Source organism: Pundamilia nyererei, unplaced genomic scaffold (assembly GCF_000239375.1).
Source record: "Pundamilia nyererei isolate P.nyererei 1_Seehausen unplaced genomic scaffold, PunNye1.0 scaffold00049, whole genome shotgun sequence".
Classification (NCBI taxonomy): Eukaryota; Metazoa; Chordata; class Actinopteri; order Cichliformes; family Cichlidae; genus Pundamilia; species Pundamilia nyererei.
The window spans coordinates 740,288-760,522 of record NW_005187450.1 but is presented as its reverse complement, the minus strand read 5'-3'; the positions used below and the strand labels follow the sequence as shown (position 1 = coordinate 760,522).

The window sequence follows — 20,235 nt, the reverse complement described above, 5'->3', positions numbered from 1 at the left end:
CGCTTACCTTCAGGGTCATACGTCACATGAAAACCAAAATAGTTCCAAACGCCAGATCTGAATGGGGGTGGTTCAAGTTGCCATGTTGCAAGGAGAGCTTAACTTCTGTCTCGCTAGCTTGCCCTGTACTCAGTGAATCTGCATTTGACTACTCCGCCTAGGCTGCACTGTCGAGCGCAGATCCACTGAGCGCTCAACACAGACAGCATTGTCAAAAGGAAAGTTGATAAAATAAATTAAAAATTTATTTTTTATTGTTCGATACATATGGGTACCAAACCGAAAGCACTGTATCAAACGGTTCAATATCGATACGAGTATCGTTGCACCCCTAGTTCTCACATATATTTAATATGATATGTTCGAGTTTTCTAAACCTAATGTGGGACGAATGGGGGTCTGTATGCATTCTGTTTACTGTAACCAATCCTAGATTTAGGCACACTGAAAATTAAACAGAAAAAAGGGATTGTGAGATGCAAGTGGCTACTGCTGAAACGGACAAAGAAACAAATAGCAAATTCGTGTGGTCTGAAACCATAGCTAAAAGCTGCAGTGTTCAAAGAGAAGAGAAGCAATCGGGACACCCAATAACCAGTGTACTGGCTTAGCCTTTGGATGAAACTGTCAATTTTGGGGACTTGTGGTGTTGCCAATTTTCTCTCCATCGTTTCTTTTTAAAAGTAAAATAGAAGGATAATGAAAATGAATCAGGGTCAGAAAATGTCCAATAGTTATCAGATGAAATTTGGCATCTAGCATTTCTCATTTGCTCTCCACACAGACATGCAACCAAAGCCTCCTCAAAGGCCATTAGTCAATGCCACTCAAATTTTAAGATAAAAGTGGAAACCAGAAAGTTTCTGCTGTCTCTTACCTATAGATGTTATATAATCATATACACAAGCTGTTTACAGAGCTTTTCACACGACTCTGTGCAGTCCTATGGTTAAGCACTCCCTTACTGCTTCCACAGGAAATAAGCTAAGCAGCAGCCAGGTGCTGATGATGAATTGCACTTTGATCATCAGCAAGTTTGCGCACCTCTATAAAAGCAGCAACGTTTGGCAGTTTGCTGCCTGAAGCATTCAGGTGTTTGTTAACACATTGCCACAATTGCCCAAGTGAAGATGTCCCAGCAAATTCACATAAAAGTCAGGCTGTGAAAACAAATAAATAAAAAAATACAAGAACTTTGTCTCAGATGCTGCAGGCCTCAGCATGTTAAATGTTAAAGTTTATGACAGTAAAATTTATAAATGTGAACACGTGTGGCTTGTTTGGAACGATTTTCTCTAAAAAGAACCAGGTGACATGGCTTTGGTTTGCAAAGACGAACCTAAACAAACTACAAGACTTCAGGAACAATGAACTTTGGACAGCCAAAATTACTGCCGTAAACACGGTATATCCATTCAAACATCTCACGCCACAGTCAAGCATGGTAGTGGAGGGGTGGTGATTGGGGCTCGTTTTGCAACCACAGGACCTGGACACCTTGCAGTTATTGAGTCAAACATGAACTTTTACAAAAAAACTACAACAAGAAGGTTTCAAAAAGCACACAGGACTGTCGCTACCAAAAACCTTAATGTAACATAGTGTGTATATGAGCCTGTTGCAGTGCTTGGGTAACAAAACTCTGTTTAATATTTAGCTTTGGGGATTAAAGCAACCTGACATGGCACAGCAGTACTTTTTGAACATCTATACTTAATTCTTAATCAAAGCAAATGATCAGTGTAAAAAATAAATAATTAAAAAAAGAACATTTTTCTGCGCTTAAAGAGGACTTGGAACAAATTTGGTTTTAATGTTCATTTCAAATATCCCCGTCGTGACCGTAACACAATGAGATGATTTTGGACAAGCCTATTATTCTACAATGTCTCCCACACCGGCACACGTGTGAAGTGGCTATAGCGTGTGACACATTAGTAGCCAGTACAGTGTGATTGTTTTGGACTGTGGAAATTGAGCCTCTCAGCAACTGGATAAGAAAAGAACTCCAAGGCACACAGCTGATTAATGCCATGGGTTATTCATGGAGCTGCACAGTCAACTGTTGTCAGGTTTTTCTGCTCCTACAACACACTGACTCATACATAACCAAGTGTGCGTGTGCAGATGCGTAAGTGTGTCTGCCCTGGGAAAGAGCAAATCTGCCGATGCTATCACAAATCCTCAACAGCTACATCTCCAAATCTTCCTCCCTGCTGCAGATCCTGTGACAATACAATGCTGCGAGCGTGCTTGCACGTATGCCTTTGTTGATAATCACTTGCAAGATGAGTTTCAGCTTTCATCTTCTAAGAAAATTAAAACATAAAAACTCTGTTGTGGAAAATAGGCCACTTGATGTTTATGCCTTAAGAAGGTTTTGGCAGCACAAGGGGGAAAAAAATCCTCCAAATGCCCCGACACCCGAGCCTTTTGCACACAGCGAACTAATTGCAGCCGAGATACTATTCTGACAAGCTACATACAGACAGAGCTACAGATATTTTTTCAGCTTTTCAAAGAAGATGGTTTTATCTCTTTATTTAGGTTAGACTAAAACTGAGGCTTGGCCTGTGGCGCTTCTCAAATCCTTTCAGCAAGGTGTCGTGCTCGTTAGAAGCACAAAAATAAGGATAAAAGCTGGACAGCGCTAAAAAAAACAAAACAAAAAAAACCACAGAGGCTGTTTCCATATTCTTCACTCCCAGCTGAAGTTATGCAGGCGTAAAGGGAGAACTGGGTCATCCTGCTGGCTCAGTTGGCTAAAGGTGTGTCTCGTTTAATTTATTACCTTGAATTCATCCCAGATGTTTTTTCTCATCTCTTCATTCATTCATTCATTCATTTCATTTATTTGTTCATTTTCAGGCACAACAAATACCTATATTAAACATAAAATACACAAAACAAAAAACAAAAATTGCCTGAAAAAGGAGTGGGACGAAGAAAACTTATTAAATCCCACCCCTATACTCACTCATCAACAAAAAAAAACAATAAACTTCCCGCAGCTACGCTCATCATTGCATACAGACCCATCAACAGCCCCGGGCACATACAAGCATCTAAACAGCAGCTCGCAAACAACAATTAGAGCCTTCATAACTGAATACAGAATATATAAATTATAAATGGAAAAATCCCATTATGGAAGCTTGTTTAGCTCCTTTATTTGAGTTTGCTGATGCTTTCTTTTGAGTTTTCTTCTCTTTCTGCCTCTTACGGTGCAGCATAATGTAAAAAACAAACCATAACCCCTCTGTTCTCTTTGTAAATGTGGCTAACCTGCGTATATTCATGGCGGCAACTCCTTCCCAGGTGTTGGTCTTGGGGTTGAAGCGCTCCACTGAGTTCAGGCAGCTGGTGCCATCATTGCCTCCTGCGACGTAAAGCATGCCGTCGAGCACGGCCACCCCGGCACTGCTGCGTCGACTCAACATGTTGGCGATGGCGGTCCACGTGTTGCTCTGTTCAGCCAATCAAGAGACCGAGCACTTGTCACATATTCACACAGCAGATTCATTTGTACCGTTTCACTCTGTCTACAGCATCCAGTCTAGGTAAACCTGGCAACAGACGAGTTTTTCTAATGATAAATTTAACAGCTGTATACCTGGGGGTCATATTTCTCCACTGTTGCGAGATGTGAGGAGCTGTCATAACCTCCCACCGCATACAAGCTGCCATCTGGAGGGGAAAAGGGAGTAAATACTGAGAATGTAAATATTAGCGGTCGCATACCGAGATGGCAACTCCCTCTTGATGTGAGTTATTAAAATACAAACAGTGAAAAGTAAATACAGGAGCACAGCTTGGTTTTTTGTTGCCAGTACCTACCCAGAGTTGCTACTCGAACATATCTCCTACGAGTGCTCATAGCAGCGATTGAGGTCCATGTACTGGTCAGAGGGTCGTACCTCTCCGCACTAAAAGAAGAGGTGAAAAAAGACAGATGCTCACGTGTATTTAATTCAGCTTAAAATGATCAGTATTCATCAGCATAGTAACAGGCTGTGCATACCTATTGAGACAGGAAGCTCCATCGTAACCCCCCGCAGCGTACAGCAGGCCATGCAGGACAGCTACGCCTAGACAGCTCCGTCGTGTTCCCATGGAAACCTCAGGTTGCCAGGAGTTAGTGATAGGGTCATAGGACTCCACGGTTGCAAGGTCAGAGGTGCCGTCATAGCTAAAGAGAGCGACACGGATATAAATGAATGCACAACTTTGCAACAAACGGTGAACATACAAGATAAAAAGTTGCTTTGCATGGAAGAAAGCTCTCACCAGCTTATCGAGCAAATGCAAATTATCCACAAATTCTGCTTCCCCTCAAATCACACAATGTAATGTTTGAGTAACAAATAACTTTTTAGGGTCAAACGCTGCGATTATTATCACCTACCCTCCAACAGCGTATAGTCTGTTCCCAATTGCTGCCACGCCCACCCGTGCCCGCCGAGTGGACATGGACGCCACCATGTGCCAGCGGTCTGTTCTGGTGTCGTACGCCTCGCAGTCTCCGTGGATGGCAAACAAGCTGCCACCACCTGGGAAAGAACAAACATACACTAAAAAAAATGAGGAAAAATGCTTTGAGCAAAAACGCAAATGTCATCAGGAGGATGGTGACATGAGAAAACGAGGACTTCACAGTCATTCCAAACAGCAACGCTAGAAATTAAAAATGAGGGAGGAGAAGTATTAGAGCCTCACAGCCTCCAATCATAGTGGGTGTAAAGGTCAGATTGTTCATTTTGGAAACAGTCGATGGAGACACATCTGACGTGTGTGTGTGTGCACAGGCGCACTATTCAAGTTCCAACATGCAGTTCACACAGAATAAAAAATGCTGGCATTTGTAAAAATCATGAGTGACTGGTGAGCTAGAGATGTGTGAGGTCCAAGTGTACCCTAATGGGTACCTTCAGATGCACACTGACCAACGGCGAAGAGCACAGGGCTGGCGCCTTCGCAGCGTCGTGGGCGCGTCCGGCTGTTGCTTAGGACACCCCTCTGCTCCGGCATCAGGTGATACTTTAGGGCCTCGATTAGCAGGTCTTTGCACTCCGAGTGGTGACGCACCAGCAGCTCCGTGTCTACGTTGCTCATCAGAAAGTCTCGCCTCAACAATGGCAGCCGCACGCACTTCATCAGCTAGCGAAGACAGTGGGAGAGTGGGTGATGAGCGGGTGGCGCTACACAGAGTTAAACAACAAAAAGGGGAATGGTTTCCATGTTACCCACCCCAAACGACTTACCCAAGGTACATGTTGCCTGCGTCCATCTATATCATGTTTTACCCAACTCAACACGGCTCGGTACACTTCCTCTTCAGATGGCACATTGAGATTGTCACTGGAAATCAAATCTAGGACCTGGATCGCAAAGACAAAGCATATAGGAAGAGTGAAATTATACTATCGCTTACAACTTTATATTATTCTTTTTTTTTTTAAAATCATAGTGTATCAACTTGGACCGTTGAAAAGCATTTGCAGAATACTTTCTTGTGGTTGTAGAAATCGACACACAGGAAGTAATTTGCATGGGTCACAGACCGTGTTAGTTCCTGTATATAGTGACTTCAGCTGAAGTCTTGCATCTCCTTTTGTTTTGTTGTCTCAATTCAAAATGAAAGAAAGGATGACTCAATAAAGCACGACTCTGACATCGTGCACACTTCGCTTGTGCATTATATTACAGCCTGTGTGTGTGCACGTGAGCCGTGATACATTTTAAGTAATAGTTTAAGCTACCACTTCTTCAATTGTGCATCTGTGGCACAACGAATGCTGGACTCTGAGTGGCTGGCTGGCAGTGTTCCCAGCCCAAGCCTAAGCTGGCAGGGCTGGGTGGGACCAAGGAAGCCAGCTGCTGCTGCTGCTGTCTTGCCTGGCCAGATCAGAGCAAAACCCTCCCAGGAACAGCCTCCTCTAATCCAGAGTCACACACAGAAATACTGCTGATGCCACTGCCCCACCCTGCAGTCCCTCCTACCACTGCATGCACATAGTGCATCAAATTAACTCCAGAATGTGTGGGTGCATATGGAGAAAAACGCCTTTACTGCCTTTTCATAGTATGGCAGCACGATTGAGGGACATATGAGTGCCACTGTGTCAAAGTACTCATGTCTTCATAAGCTACACGCAGTAATTAGGAGGAATCTGTCGACTGTTGTCTTCAAAATGTCACGCATACGACTCTACATCACCAAATTTGGCAAGTCACAATCCTGTCGTGCCTTGCCACTTCCTCCAGAGAACATCAGAAGAAATATGGGGCATATTTCACAGCTCTGTGAGCTTGAAGTCCTGTAGAGCAGCCAGTACATAAATCCTGATCTGGTGCAGATTTATGACAGTCACAGAACAGCTGCAGACACGACAGTGGAGTAAGCCAAGAGAAAGAGAGAGACAGAAGAACAGGAATGAAGAAAATGGCCTATTTTTAATCTGCTTTTATGCAGCTTAAGTTTCAGTGTTTTAATGGACTGTGCCCACACACTGCAGATTCAGTCTCGGGGCTTTGAAGGCCAGATACAGAGGGAAGCTTAGTGTGTTACTCTGGTGGAACAACATCGCTTTAGGACTGTGGGAATTGTTATTTAAAGAGTGAGAAAATAACGGGAAAGGGATGGTAGTAGCAGTTTGTTAATTTTCTTCAACTTCCTTTTAATTTGCTGTTACTTTCTTAAACATTTCATCTAACAAAATATATATTTTCTCAATTCTTTAGATGTTACAGTGAGCCCCCGCCTGAAACAAAAACATGATGTGCCTCTGTGGGCTTTTAGAAGCTGTCTGATATCATGAACACAATTTAAAAAAAAACAAAAAAAAAAAAAAAAAAAAACACGAATTGCTCTAAAAGTTTAAAAATAAAAACATGTAAACTTTGTACTCAGGTAGGTGTGTTTAAACTGCAGGAAACAGGAAGTTTAAATAACCCAACAGCAGCACTACTTTATTCTTTAGCATGCCAGGAATAGACTAATACCAACACATAAATGTCAAATACAATATGCCAGGATGTCCCGCTGGATTTTGTATCACTTTGCAGTAAGAAGCTAGCGTATGTTTCTGCCTTTTCTGCTACAATTTTGGGCAACAACTTTTTAAAAAATATTTTCACTCCTTCGGGATCTACTCCAAAAAGGACTTTGCAGTTCTTGTTAGCCAAACATTGCCCTCTTCACAGGTAACTGATAGCAGTGTTTGGCTGCTGAGCAGCTCATTTGACCAGGGTTATATTCTTTCCCAAGGCCCAGCATTCCTTACATCGCTCTAAAATAAATGGGTACACCTACAAGATGCATTTCCCTTAAAACCTTGGTTAAAACAAGCAAAAGCAAATTAATTGAACCAAAACAGAAACCATTATTGTTACGTCAGAGGAGCAAACACTGCTGTTAGCTCTCTAAACAGCACAGCAGCTGTGGAAATGTCACTGGCTTTGCCTAATTACCACTTCCCAGACAGGAACCAGAGTGCTGCCACCGCTGAGCCCTGCTAATGAATAAGTGATAGTTTGGCTTAGCCGACTTGCCAGATGACAAAACCGCAGAAGACAGTGAAAACAGGCAGGAGAAAAAGTTTCTCTAGTGAATGTCAAAAGCACACAACTTCCCCGTGGCATGTTGATGCAGTTTAAAAAAGAAAAAGCTGTGCTTGTGTATACATTATGCTGGGGAAAAATTATAGATGTAAGCATTGCTGTGTGTCCTTTGTGCTTTGGCATTATTCATGATTGATTAATCATCACCCCTACCTGTTTCAGTGGCAGCAGCATGAACTCCTCAGTCTTGGACACCTCCACAAAGTGCTGCAGGACATACTTGTGTGCTGACTTGAGCAGGTCGCTGCAGGAGTGTGTGTCAGCGAAGCCTCGGATGCCCAGGCAGTTTGAGGGGTCCAGCTGGCTGAGGAGGAACTTACAGCAGGCGTCCCGCACCCCATTGAGCTGCAACAGGCTCGCTGCTGGGAGCAGTGTCTACAACAGGTGGAAACGCAAAGTCTGTTAATTTTTTTGTGCCATATGAAAAAGAAAGAAAAAAGTGGTTTAGCAGTTGTGTATGTGAATCTTAAAAGGTCAAGCCTACCTGCACATTTCCTTCCCCGACCACAATCTCTGCTGTGTAGGCATACTGGACCAGCTGCTCCAAAGCCTGAGGGTCAATGTCGTGAAGGGTCACGTGGGTCTGACGGCTCTCAGACATCTCATCTGCGTGGCCGCACAGAATGAGATCAGATTAATTTTAACAAATTACACCGAGTAAAGCTCCAGCTGATAGCAAAACTCCTCCCTCTTCAATCATACTGACACATGGCATCTCATAACATTTACAGCACTGCTGCAAAATGTCAGCACAGCTCATTTGTTACCGTTTATTAAATCAGTCGTTTCAAGTGTGTGAGATTTTTGAAATTCCTGGATATAAACACTCTCTCTCCCACAGAACTAAGCCTGGAGCTTCTACGGTAACAGTCACGAGCTTCATCGACTCATAGTTAGACAACCTCACAAACACCTCTGCTGAGGTTTTCTGTTAAAATAGCTTAATTAGGGACTCTGTCAGATGACATGAAGTCTAGCAGCTGAGTCTCCAGGCAAATGACTGTCTGGAGACACACAGCATCCTCACAAAGGGCTAGTGTTTGGGAGGAAATCTGACTTACACACACCTCACATGACCACCTGTGCCCCAGACAGGAATAGGTGGAAGGAAGCGATGATGCTGAAAGGATGGAACAGCCATAACGGCACGCACCCACGCAAAAACAAGTTCTAATGTAAACAAACTCAAACAACAGAGAAAAATAGTTTGCAGTTTGCGTTTGTCATGCCACTTGCTCATCTTTGTTAACTTCAGGGACAGTATACAGTATATGCATCATCAAGGTCCATAACACAGACTGAACTTACTGGTAAACATAGCGTGGAAGTATGGACTGCAGGACGCCAGCACCACTTTGTGCGCCTTGATTTCTTTGTTGGAGACATGAAGGACGATGTCGCATAGCAAGCCACGCTGTCGCATCCGGTTCATGGACACGAAGGAGTCGTGGTAGTGGCGCTTTGAGTTGTGCGAGATGCTGTGGCCATCACGGTTGAGCAGCTGCATGCCCCCCTCCATCATGGTGCCTGACGTTGCGGTCGTGGGCTCGTGCCTGGGCCGCACTCTTGGCAACTGAAACGTCAAGAAAAGCTTTTTAATGTCGGCCAATACTAATATCATCATCATAATAAAATCCTTTTTTTGGGGGGTAGACAAAAGTCTTGGCTTTGCTTATCTATAGGGAGTGAGCCGTTATGACAGGTGTCCTGGGCAATCATTATACACTTATAGCACCCATCCTGTCGGCTATGACAGGAAGTCCTGCCAGCATGGCAGAAATCTGAGTACAATCACAAAGTGTAGTAGGATGGATGGCCTGAATATTTCACATTCAGTCTCAGGAATGATTAGATCTCACTATGACACAGCAGAGAGTTTCAAAAGATGGACATTATGCATGAGCCTGCCATCAAATCAGTGTGATCCATCCTGACTTGCAATTTAATTGGACCACATTTAGCTGTGAACTCCCCCACTCTGCTCTTGAATGGAAGAACACACTTCTGCATGTTGCATAACTGTCATCACGCAGCATCTTAGAAATTGTTGTCTGATGAATATGTAGTGACCAGATGAGGAAACCAGATTGAAGCAAGAGTAGAAAACCACAGGCCAAGAACAGACTGATTCTTAAACAAAACAAAATATAATGCACTAACTCCGATGCAGTGATACCTTAAAAGTGTGAAAGGCTTATAAGCAGAAGCTGACTATGGGGTTGGGGAGGCCACGCTATCAAAAATATAACCTTCATACTCATTTGCAGCTCCACGTTTGTAACCTTTGAAGAATAGCTTTCAAATAATTCTTATTTATCTAATGCAGCTAAAAAAGGATTATTTATCTGGGATGAACAGGACCCTGGAGCCCACAATTCATCCCATAAACTGTATATAACACATAGACTAACGCATACACACACATAATGCCTTTAATTTATTTAAAAAAAAGGGGGGGGGCAGGGATAGCTCAGTAGGTAGAGTGGTTGCCCCATGACCGGAAGGTCGGGGGTTCGACTCCACTGAACAGCTACCCTGAGGTACCCCTGAGCAAGGTACCGTCCCTACACACTGCTCCCCGGGCGCTGCATTGGTGGCTGCTCACTGCTTCACTGGGTGAATGGGTTAAATGCAGAGGAGTAATTTCCCTACGGGGACTAACACATGCACACACACACACGCACACACACACACACACACACACACACGAAAGATGGACACAGCCAGCACAACATCACTACCATCTTTTCCATTTGAAACCTGACCTGACAAGCGAGGAGTGGATGTGAGTGTGAAACAGAGGAACACTGAATTCTTGCTGGCAAGTGATTTGCAAGTATTTAGCCACTGAGCAGACGCTGGTTCGCCCTGCGTTCAGACGAATAATTAAAATGTGACTACGAGGGGCTCTCCCTCAAGCTCCTTCCCTTGCCTGGGAACCCTTCAATGTTCCCCTGGATAAGATCGAGGATGTGGCTTAAGAGACCAACTTCTCGGCTTAGACTGCTGCCCCTACGACCCAGGCCCAGATAAACACCGAAACACTATTTTACATGCTCTTCTTTTAAATCAATCAATCTGATTGGCCTTCTAATTGACTGCTCTTCGCAAAACATACGGTCTGAACGGCCGGTTTGGTGGGGCTGCTCTTCTCACAGCCAGAGGTGCTGTATCAGAGATGACAATATTTAGGATATCAGCCAAAAGTGAAAAAGAAATCACAGTAACCACACATTTAGACTTTTTTTTTTTGGCTTAAATATATTAGCTGTACTTAGACTGATGTCATTATTTTAAACTTTGCTATTATTTAATGTGAGCATTCACAGGTGTAGAAGAACTTATATGATTGAAAATAAAGGAATATATGTGATATATGTTTAAACTTTAATGATAAAGAAGGATTCTTAAACTACAGGACCCCTGATAAGTGTGGTCATTGCCTGCAGGACCTTACAGCCACACACATTAAACAAATAAATAAAAATCACACATACCTTAGGATATCTATTTAATACACCAAGCTGGAACATTCCCTTTGAACCACCACATACAAACAGCCTCTGTATGCTTTATTTAGACATATGACAGGAGGTTTACAATTTTGAGTTAATCAGAGCAATTATGCAACAAGCAGAATCTCATCAGGAGAGAATATTGACCAGTTTGAAGTCCAAGAAGTGCAATGCTCAATGCTGAAACCCATTGTACCATTTTTCCTGATTATGTTAAGTTTCACATGACTGTCAAATAAGCAGTTCCCTGTTATGATCAGTACATCCTAATAACGGCTCTGTCGCTTTCAATTCAACACTCTTCCCCCATCCCACCGAGCACCATCTCAAATGTCATCACAGCTGCCTGGCTACTACCCCTGGGTCCCATTTTCCAAAACACAATAGCCCATTAAAAAAAACAAAAACACGCACACCAGCCATGTTCCTCTATGAGGGAACAATCTGCTCTCATGCCCAAGGGAATGGTAAGAGACAATGCTGGAAAATGAGACATGGAAACACGGGATGTTGTGGTAGATGTGAAAACAACTGTCACAGTTAAACTAACAAACTGAAACACTTGTCCTGTTCATCTGAGGCTTGTTTCTCCCTTTATCGTCTCTACCCCCAAACCCTGGCTGGTATCCACACAGAGGCTGAGTTGCTCCTTGATAAATAGTGCCTGCACAATCCTGCTGAATGCACAATTTCATTGGGGGGACACAGGGATGTTCCTATCCAAATATCACTATGTGATCTACGGAAACCCCAACCCCCACTCCATCAGCACTGAATAAGAGCATATGTCAGCTGCAGCAGCGGCAATAGGAAAGAAAATGAATGTATAATGGCTTTACCGGTGGTTGTTTTGCAGTTATCCTTGAAGACAGTGTGTTCCAGGAGGTAAGGGGAGATGAATGAAGAGCTGTCGCAGTCAGAAGGCTTTAAAATCCTATCACCGTCTACTTATCGGTCCATATTGTGACTCGAGCATAGGAAATATGAAGAAAGCCTCTGTTTTGTGCTGTATGTGCTTGACGTCAATGCAAAAAAAAGAGCTGCCTGAAAGCTGACATCGGTCTGTTAAGGTGGCCCTGTAATTGTCGAAGCCGAAAGTAGCAAGGCTTGCTCATGCTGTTAAATTTTAATACGTTAAAAGGGAAGACATGGTTGAAAAACACCGGTATGTCATTTCAAAGGACCAACCGGCAAACTAATGCAGTGAATGTTCAGTTTACGAGCCCACAGACACACGCGACCTTAAGCCATCACTTTTGTCTTGTCGGAACACGGAAGTGTGTTCGGCGTATCCGTCTGTGCTACTGTGAAAGGCGGAGTTTTCAGTGACGCGCTGTGATTGGCCACAATATGAAACATACCCCGTTTTGGTTAGCCCGGAAAATAAAATGAAACATAACTACAAACGTGTTCAATAATGCACAGCTTCTGTAATTTTTTCCTCGTTATTTACGTGCAAATTATACACTTATCACCCTACTACTGACGTACAATAAGCACCCTGTCTTTATTATCTCTACGTGAGATAGCCAGTGATTCTAAATAAGCTGTCTATGAAGCTAGCCGCTAAGGTAACGTTAGCTAACCTGAAAAAAATTAAAGCACAGGGTACTCACGACCAGCCGTCGTCGGTGTCGATGCGATGACAGCAGTGACTTCCTTCGGTTTGTAAGCTTGCCCAGCTTTGAGGCCGTGCAAAGTAACGTTTAAAAAATACTGTACTCCTCTCTGGATATTTGGCTTCCTGTGTCTGGTAAATGCAGCTGAACATTTTATTTAAACCTCACGTGTTGCATCAAAACAGTGTCCGATCTTGCACGCGCAAGAAAATTTCGAGGTTTCCGTGAACGCACTATCGTATATTTGTTTTAAATAATCAGTTGATTATTTGTTCACTGTATTTGTGCCAACTTTACTTTCATCAAAAACTAAACAAATAAAGTTCGTTAGCATTTTATCAAAAATAATAATGTTTCGGTTAGTCGGTGTAATTATAAACGCAACTACCGTCATACGATCAGTATCCGCGAAACATAAAACCAATTCCATCACTTTGCACCAGAGGATTGTGGGTATTGCGGTTTGGCGTCACGTTTTTTAGATCCAGCATGGCAGCGAAACAGAAGAGGTTTGTTAATATTTTCTTTATTATGCTATGAATACAATGAGATTTACCCAGTATTTTATGTTGATGTTGAAAGTAAAAGTCTGGCCAGTTAGTCGTGAAAGTCATTCTAACTCTTTACGACTGTATGTTAGTAACTAAAGTGCTAGCATAAAGTCGTCATGCTAACTCGAATACGACTGCTGTATTCTAAGTGTGGTTTCGCTTCATGAAAATATTAATAATAATAATAATAACAACAATAATAATAATACAAGGTTCCTGAGTGTTTTAGGGAGATATTTGCATCTGACTGACAAGTGAACAGCTAACCAACAAAATGCTTACACGTGAACTTAAAAACTGTAGGACAGTTAGACCACACACACATTTTGATCGACTTGCTTCTTATGGATTGTTTTCTTTCTTGTAGGAAATTAGAAGACTTGAGTGTGGATGAGTTCCTGCTGACAGGCTTTGAATCTGACGAAGAGCCTCCCAAACAGAATGGGCTCAAGAAGAAGACAGATCAGAACTCTCCAAGCCCTAAGAAGTGAGTCCTTATATTTAGAGACCTTTAGGGGGTGAAACATAATCTTAAATGTGGGCACGCTCTGATACGGGTAAACACACGTGCAGCATTTTCCAGTGTAAAATGTTTGGATATTGTATTCTGTTCAATTGGGGTCATATCCATTTACTTTTCAGACTCACCAACTGACTTCACACCCCTTTAGCTATGGTACTATTCTGCTATATGTGCTGCCTGGCCTAATCAAAGTCAAAGTCCTAACCCGACTGAGATGCTTTGGCAGGGGCGTAATTTCCAGGGGGCGTGATTATTCTTTTCTGTATGATGTACTGTTAGAAAAGTGCAAATGCAGAAAATGTCTCAAAGTTCTGTAACTCGTTTTGTACATACTCTGTATTTGTAGAGATCAAAAGTCTAAAGGTAAGGCCTCTCAGCACAAGGAGCAGCTGTCCAGGTTAAAGAGCAAAGATCCCGAGTTCTACAAGTTTCTGCAGGAAAACGACCAGGCGCTTTTAAATTTTGACGACACCGACAGCTCAGACGATGAAGACGAGAGAGGGTACCACAAACTACCATCTAAACTGGAGGTAAGAGGGCTACTTACTTTCTGGTGTGAGTTCTTTTGGAAATTAGGAGATCCTCATGCTGCCTTTTTACATGTTTGTAGGAGGCCAGCTCTGGGGACGAAGAAGATGATGACGATGAATATGCTGCAAAAAGTTCAAAGAAAGCCAAGAAGGGAGCAGATACTATCAAAGTCACAGACAAAATGATAGACGACTGGAAAGCGGCCATGAAGAAAGAACCCACAGCTCATCTCTTCAGAGAAGTCACGCAGGCCTTCAAGGCTGCTGTCGCCACAACGAAGGGTGAAGAGGGCGGTCAGTGCCGCTACAAAGTAGCTGACAGCTCAGGTGGGTCCTCATATCTGTATTCATGTATATATGGGTATATAACAGTTTAATTTGAAATTAAAACACCAGTCACACAGGCCTAGAGGCCTGTCAGCAACCATTTACCATCCAACAGTCACAAAGGAAAAATGTGTGTTCTCCAACCGGTAAGCAAGTGATTGTTGAAAGCACTATTTATGCAGTCCTAGAGAGGGGGGTCTGTGACCCCTGGCAACCATTGATTGCTATGTGAAAGTTTTAATTCTGTGACTGGTTGGTGAGTAGTTGGTCTTAAATAGCCCTTTTCCATTAGCACCTCTTCGGATCAGATCGACTTGGTTTTTGGGGTTTTTCATTATGTGGTAGTACCTGGTACCACGTACTTTTGTAGTACCTACTCGGCCGGGGTTTCAAGCGATCTGAAAATGTGACGACAACAGACTGCATCCCACTGGTTGGCTAGTCATTGGTCATGAGAGCATCTCCTTCATGAAAATCAAAACAGCCAGTTTTGAAACCAGGCAACAAGGAAACACAGTGGTCCTCAAGTCTGATTAAAAAGCCATACACCGAGCAGCAGGTATACCATCGGTGTAACGTCCACGGGACATTTGGACCCACTGCTATCACGACCCTATAGACAATAGATGGGGCGACTGGAAAACGAGTGGATCCAAGTATGTACTGATGAAAATGGCTAAAGGACCTCTTTTAAAAGAGCTAAAAGAGGTATACGGTGATGCAGTGGAGACAGTTCAGCATCTTCCATACAAACTGCTGTCGACTGCTGTGATCTGCTAGCAACCGGCAACCAATCACCAACCAGTAAGGGAATACCTAGCGAATTTAATAATTTAACCATAATTTGTTGTCGGTCCTTAATGACTTGTCACATGCTGTTGGAAGCGTTCATGCTTTTGTGTGATATTTTACTCATTAATTAGCTTGTAGTCGTGTCCCTACGGTTGTTTATGCAGTGCCAGCCACGATAGAAATATATAAAATGCTTGGACTTGTTGTTATTGTTGTCAGGTGGGGTTTTATTTTTTGTTTTGTTTTGGGTTTTTTTTGTTTTTTTGTGGGGGGGCTTTTGTTTTTCACTTTTTTTGAACATTCTTTCATCTCCGTTCTGATACTTCTGGGAATCTGCAGTTAGAAATTTACTGACATCTCTGAGTCCTCATGTTGAGGTGGTCATTTTTATTCTCTGACTGATAAATTTAAAAAAGTGTAGTTAACAAATAAAATAAAAATAAAAAAGTGGTAAATGCACAGGAGGAATTGAGAGTATCGAACAGGCCAAGCACAGTAGCGGTTATATTTGTAGTTACAAATGTAACTGCAAAATGTACAGTTACATTTGCACATCAGGTTACATTGTAGTGTTTCAGAGGGTTTATGTTACGATGTATCTACAGTGCAGATTTAATGTTTATTTTAACGTTTTATGCACTCCGTAAGAAGCTCATAAGATTCACAAACATCAAAAATGAGCTAGGATTAACAAGACACATTATATAAATAAAAAGAAGCGAAGAATAAAAGAAGCGAAGCTTATTTAGAGACAAACATGCCGATCTCTGTCACAGAGAAGAAATTGAAAACACAGTTTATCAGTTACAAAAAGTCCTCTGGCAGTTCTTCAATCTTTCCTTTAAAGATCGATTGTTTCTAGAATTGTGTTATTGTGATGACATAAGCACATTAATATTCAGTCCTTGTGCTATTTATGAAAGATACAACACTTAAGCATGCATGATGTTCTTTTTCTGTCTGCAGTGTTCAATGCTCTGGTCCTGTTCTGCATCAAAGATATCCACGGAGCTCTGCAGAGGATGCTTAACCTGAAGGCAGATAAAGACCAAAAAAAGTACAAAATCCACAATATTCACACTCGTCTCATTTCTCATCGATTGTCTCGGTGTAGCTGAGAAGAGGGAAAAGAAAACCTGTTCACTCATTTCTTTGTTTGTCTTGCGGTTTGTTCGCAGGTCAGTGCTTCCTTCGTCTAGTCCAAGATGGCAGAAGAATCAGATGGACATAAAGATGTATCTCAGTGGAGTGGTTCAGGTTTGCTCTTTACTTCATGTGTCTCTTTGTTTTTCACCACTTAGATTTCAGGCCTGTGTGTTCCTGTGAGGCAGATACATGAAATACAGGGATTCATTTTTGTGAATATTTGCTTTAAAATTATTTCTTGCTTCCCAACTGCAGCTGTTATCCAGCCTAACGGAGGCTACGGTCATCTGCGCGGTCCTGAAGCACACCAACCAGCTCGTACCGTATTACTTGTGTCTACCCAAACAGTGTCGCCACCTGATTAAGGTGAGACCTCCACCTTAGCTTGATAACACGGAGTAAAATATGTCAGTATTTATTGACAAATGATGTCTTAATGTGTCTTTGTTTTTGTTTCCTTTTCCTGTTTCTGACTCCAGCAACTAATGAAGCAGTGGAGCACGGGGGAAGAGACGAGTCGGGTTCTTGCCTTCCTGGCCCTCAATAAAATCTGCCGCCAGAAACAGGAAACGTACCTCAACCCGATTCTTAAGGTGAGCTGCAGGAATTGAGGTGTTCACAACAAACCTGGATCTTTACTGAGGCAAAAGGGGGGAAAAAACACATCCAGCCTGGGCTTCTTAAGAATAACCGTCTTCCTCTTTGCAGCAAATGTACATTTCTTATGTACAAAACTGCAAGTTCACATCTCCCAACGTGCTGCCCATGATCAACTTCATGCAGAGAACTCTGACAGAGATGTACGCCCTGGACACGCAGGTCACTTACCAGCACGCCTTCATCTATATCCGACAGCTGGCCATTCACCTCAGAAACGCCATGACCATGAAGAAGAAGGTTGTTTGGCTTCTTTTTGCTGTTTGTGCTCACATAAAACAGTATTTATAGAGACTGACAAGTATACATCTGCCTTGAGTCATTTAGGGCTTCAATTTAAGGATTGGTTTTTGTAATTATGTAAAATTCAAATATATATTTGCTTTTGAAATGCTCATGCACAAAAACGGGGATGTATGATTGGAGCTTAGTCCAGTTTACTAAAGTGATTTAAAGCTATATACTGACTGAGCAACCACGCGCAGTGACACAGAGCTATTCTCTGCTATATAGATGCTCACCCTCATTCACATTTGACCCCTTTTTTTTCTTTAATAGGAAACATATCAATCAGTTTATAACTGGCAGTATATTCACTGTCTGTTCCTGTGGTGTCGGGTCCTGAGCACACTCCACCCCAGTGAGGTACTGCAGCCTCTGATCTATCCACTCTGCCAAGTCATAATTGGCACCATGAAGTAAGTATACATAAATATGTTAGGGAAAAAAGCTTTTAAAAGATTAAAAACTCAACCCCAGAGTCTGATGTATAAATAAAGCCACGACTTGGCTTCAAATACACACTAAACAGCCACTTATATTATATCATACACTTATGTTACACCTCGCTAGCACCTCCATTTGCTTTTAGAACTAGCTTAATTCGTGGTGGCATAAATTCAACAAGCTGCTGGAAACATTCCTGCTTTGGTCCATATTGACATGATGACATCACACAGTTGTTGCCAATTTGTTGGGTGTAAATCCATGATGTCACTTTCTCGTTCCACCACATCCCAAAGATGCTGTGATGGATTGAGATCTGATGAATGTCTGAGTACATCGTCATGTTCAAGGAACCAGTTTGAGATTTGAGCTTTGTGACATGGTGCGTTATCCTGCTGGAAGCAGCCATCAGAAGATGGGTGCAGTCGGAGATGGACGTGATTCAGTATTCAAGTAGAAGTAGCGTTTAAATGATGCTCAGTTGGTACTGAGGGGCCCAAAGTGAGCCAAGGAAATTTGATTGAAGGCAGGATGGATCCAAGCTTTCATGTAGTTCTGACCTTAACATCTGAATGTTGCAGCAGAAACTGAGACTCCTTGGACCAGGAAACATTTTTCAAATGTTTGTCAGTCTGTGTGAATTGTAGCCTCAGCTTCCTGTTGGGATGGGAGTGGTCTTCAGAGATGCTCTTCTGCATACCTTGGCTATAATGACTTACTGTGATTTGACTTACTGTTGTCTTCCTTAAAGCATCCAAGCTCCTCTGATCCTTAAAAGTAGCAAGTGATTTCTGCCCAAAGATCTGCCTCGCGTAGGATATTTTCTCTTTTTGGGAATGTTCCCTGTAAACCTTAGAATGATTGCACAGGAAAATCGCAGTAGATTAACAGTTTCTGAAATACTCTGTCAGAAGGCACCGTGTATGCCTTTGGGTTGGCTGATTAGATCTTTGCATTAAGAAACATGAACAGGTTTACCTAATGAGATGAACCGTTGTTTGTACTCCTGCAATCTGCATTTTTTAAAAATATTTTTTGTGGTTCCTTCACCCAAAATTTTTTAAAACTGTGTTGCTTTCAAAATCTTGGAAGAGAATTATTTTTATTTTTTTTGTACACGTTGCCAACAGCAGGTGGAGACATTGATCACTATTTTCTCTTTCAGACTGGTTCCCACAGCGAGATATTACCCTCTGAGGATGCACTGTTGCAGAGCGCTCACTCTGCTGTCTGGCAGCACCAACACGTTTGTGCCCGTTCTGCCTTTCCTCTTGGAGGTAAGGCTTCACGTCATCTCAAGTAACCAGCGTGCAGAGCTAACAGCGTATCAGTGAGGGGTCAGGTTTCCAGTGGCCCGAGTCTCTCACACCGACACACAACTTGAGGCCCTCGGATAGTTTGAGATAATCTACAATAAACAGCCCGTTGGCTGACTTTGGTGAAATGGAAACAATGAAAAGGTAGATGTGATGAAATGTTCCGTCGGTGGTTTGCTGCGGAAAAACATCAGTGGCATACGAAATGCACTTTGGTCTCAACGGCCACAACTGTAGAAGCTCAGGAGGAAACATTCAAAGGGTAGAGCTGTGAGAGACACCTTTGTTATCAGACCAATCACGGGTCACCAACTGACAACATCTTCTCTGGATCAGGTGCTAGTCACGTGACCGCGTAGTGTGCCTTTGTGCGCAAGTTTTTATGCACGCTGTGCGCCTTTGTTGTGGTTTGCTGGAGGAGAGACATGTGCTGGCGACTGGCTCGGCCCGCTGGGAGTGGTCAGCGCACGTCTGTCTGTATGTGTTTGTGTGCATGCAGCAGTTTGACCGAAGCGATAAAGACACGGTTGTGGTTTACACTCTGGTCCTAACATGCTGTGCAGACCACATCCTCTCTGCCTATGGCCCACTCCCCACTTCTCTCCCCGTCATACACACAGATACACTCCGACCCCCGCCTCCCTCGCTCCATCTAACCCCCAACAGCAAGCTGTGTTTATTTGTGACGCACAATGCTTCCTGTGTTTTTTCTCCTTTACTGTTCCCCTTGTTAAAGTCAGGCTGAGGTACGCTGCTACTGTTTTAATTAGAACAGCAAAAGCAGCCCCTTCCTCCTGTGTGTCTGTGCCTGTGTGTGTGTTCTCGTATCTCCGAGGGGGGTGTATGATTTGGAGCTTCCTGCTTGTGTGTGTGTGTGTGTGTGTGTGTGTGTGTGTGTGTGTGTGTGTGTGTG

At 42.9% G+C, this 20,235-nt stretch overlaps 2 protein-coding genes across 6 annotated transcripts in view; one reads left to right on the top strand and one right to left on the bottom strand.

Moving 5' to 3' along the window:
- klhl17 (kelch-like family member 17) overlaps positions 1-12,922 on the bottom strand; it is a 16,857-nt gene extending 3,935 nt beyond the window's left edge. Inside the window, exons 1-11 of one of the 3 annotated variants that reach the window (XM_005732885.1) lie at positions 12,752-12,922; positions 8,929-9,193; positions 8,105-8,226; positions 7,774-7,995; positions 5,262-5,378; positions 4,926-5,157; positions 4,406-4,550; positions 4,022-4,189; positions 3,838-3,926; positions 3,614-3,687; positions 3,286-3,467 (exon numbers count right to left, since the gene is read on the bottom strand). In XM_005732885.1, coding sequence (XP_005732942.1) covers positions 3,286-3,467; positions 3,614-3,687; positions 3,838-3,926; positions 4,022-4,189; positions 4,406-4,550; positions 4,926-5,157; positions 5,262-5,378; positions 7,774-7,995; positions 8,105-8,226; positions 8,929-9,142 — 1,565 coding nt within the window. In that variant the 5' untranslated portion in view covers positions 9,143-9,193; positions 12,752-12,922. Of the gene's footprint in view, positions 1-3,285; positions 3,468-3,613; positions 3,688-3,837; positions 3,927-4,021; positions 4,190-4,405; positions 4,551-4,925; positions 5,158-5,261; positions 5,379-7,773; positions 7,996-8,104; positions 8,227-8,928; positions 9,194-11,974; positions 12,532-12,751 lie in introns of those variants that run through there. The other 2 variants (XM_005732884.2, XM_005732886.1) reach the window with 2 other exon arrangements.
- A 262-nt stretch (positions 12,923-13,184) lies between these two features.
- The window catches only part of noc2l (NOC2-like nucleolar associated transcriptional repressor), a 23,015-nt gene continuing 15,964 nt past the window's right edge, over positions 13,185-20,235 (top strand). For all 3 annotated transcript variants that reach the window (XM_005732883.2, XM_005732882.2, XM_005732881.2), the window contains exons 1-11: positions 13,185-13,263; positions 13,673-13,792; positions 14,175-14,358; positions 14,439-14,685; positions 16,444-16,534; positions 16,656-16,734; positions 16,879-16,989; positions 17,103-17,216; positions 17,332-17,520; positions 17,839-17,978; positions 19,172-19,283. In XM_005732883.2, coding sequence (XP_005732940.1) covers positions 13,244-13,263; positions 13,673-13,792; positions 14,175-14,358; positions 14,439-14,685; positions 16,444-16,534; positions 16,656-16,734; positions 16,879-16,989; positions 17,103-17,216; positions 17,332-17,520; positions 17,839-17,978; positions 19,172-19,283 — 1,407 coding nt within the window. In that variant the 5' untranslated portion in view covers positions 13,185-13,243. The remainder of the gene's footprint in view (positions 13,264-13,672; positions 13,793-14,174; positions 14,359-14,438; positions 14,686-16,443; positions 16,535-16,655; positions 16,735-16,878; positions 16,990-17,102; positions 17,217-17,331; positions 17,521-17,838; positions 17,979-19,171; positions 19,284-20,235) is intronic.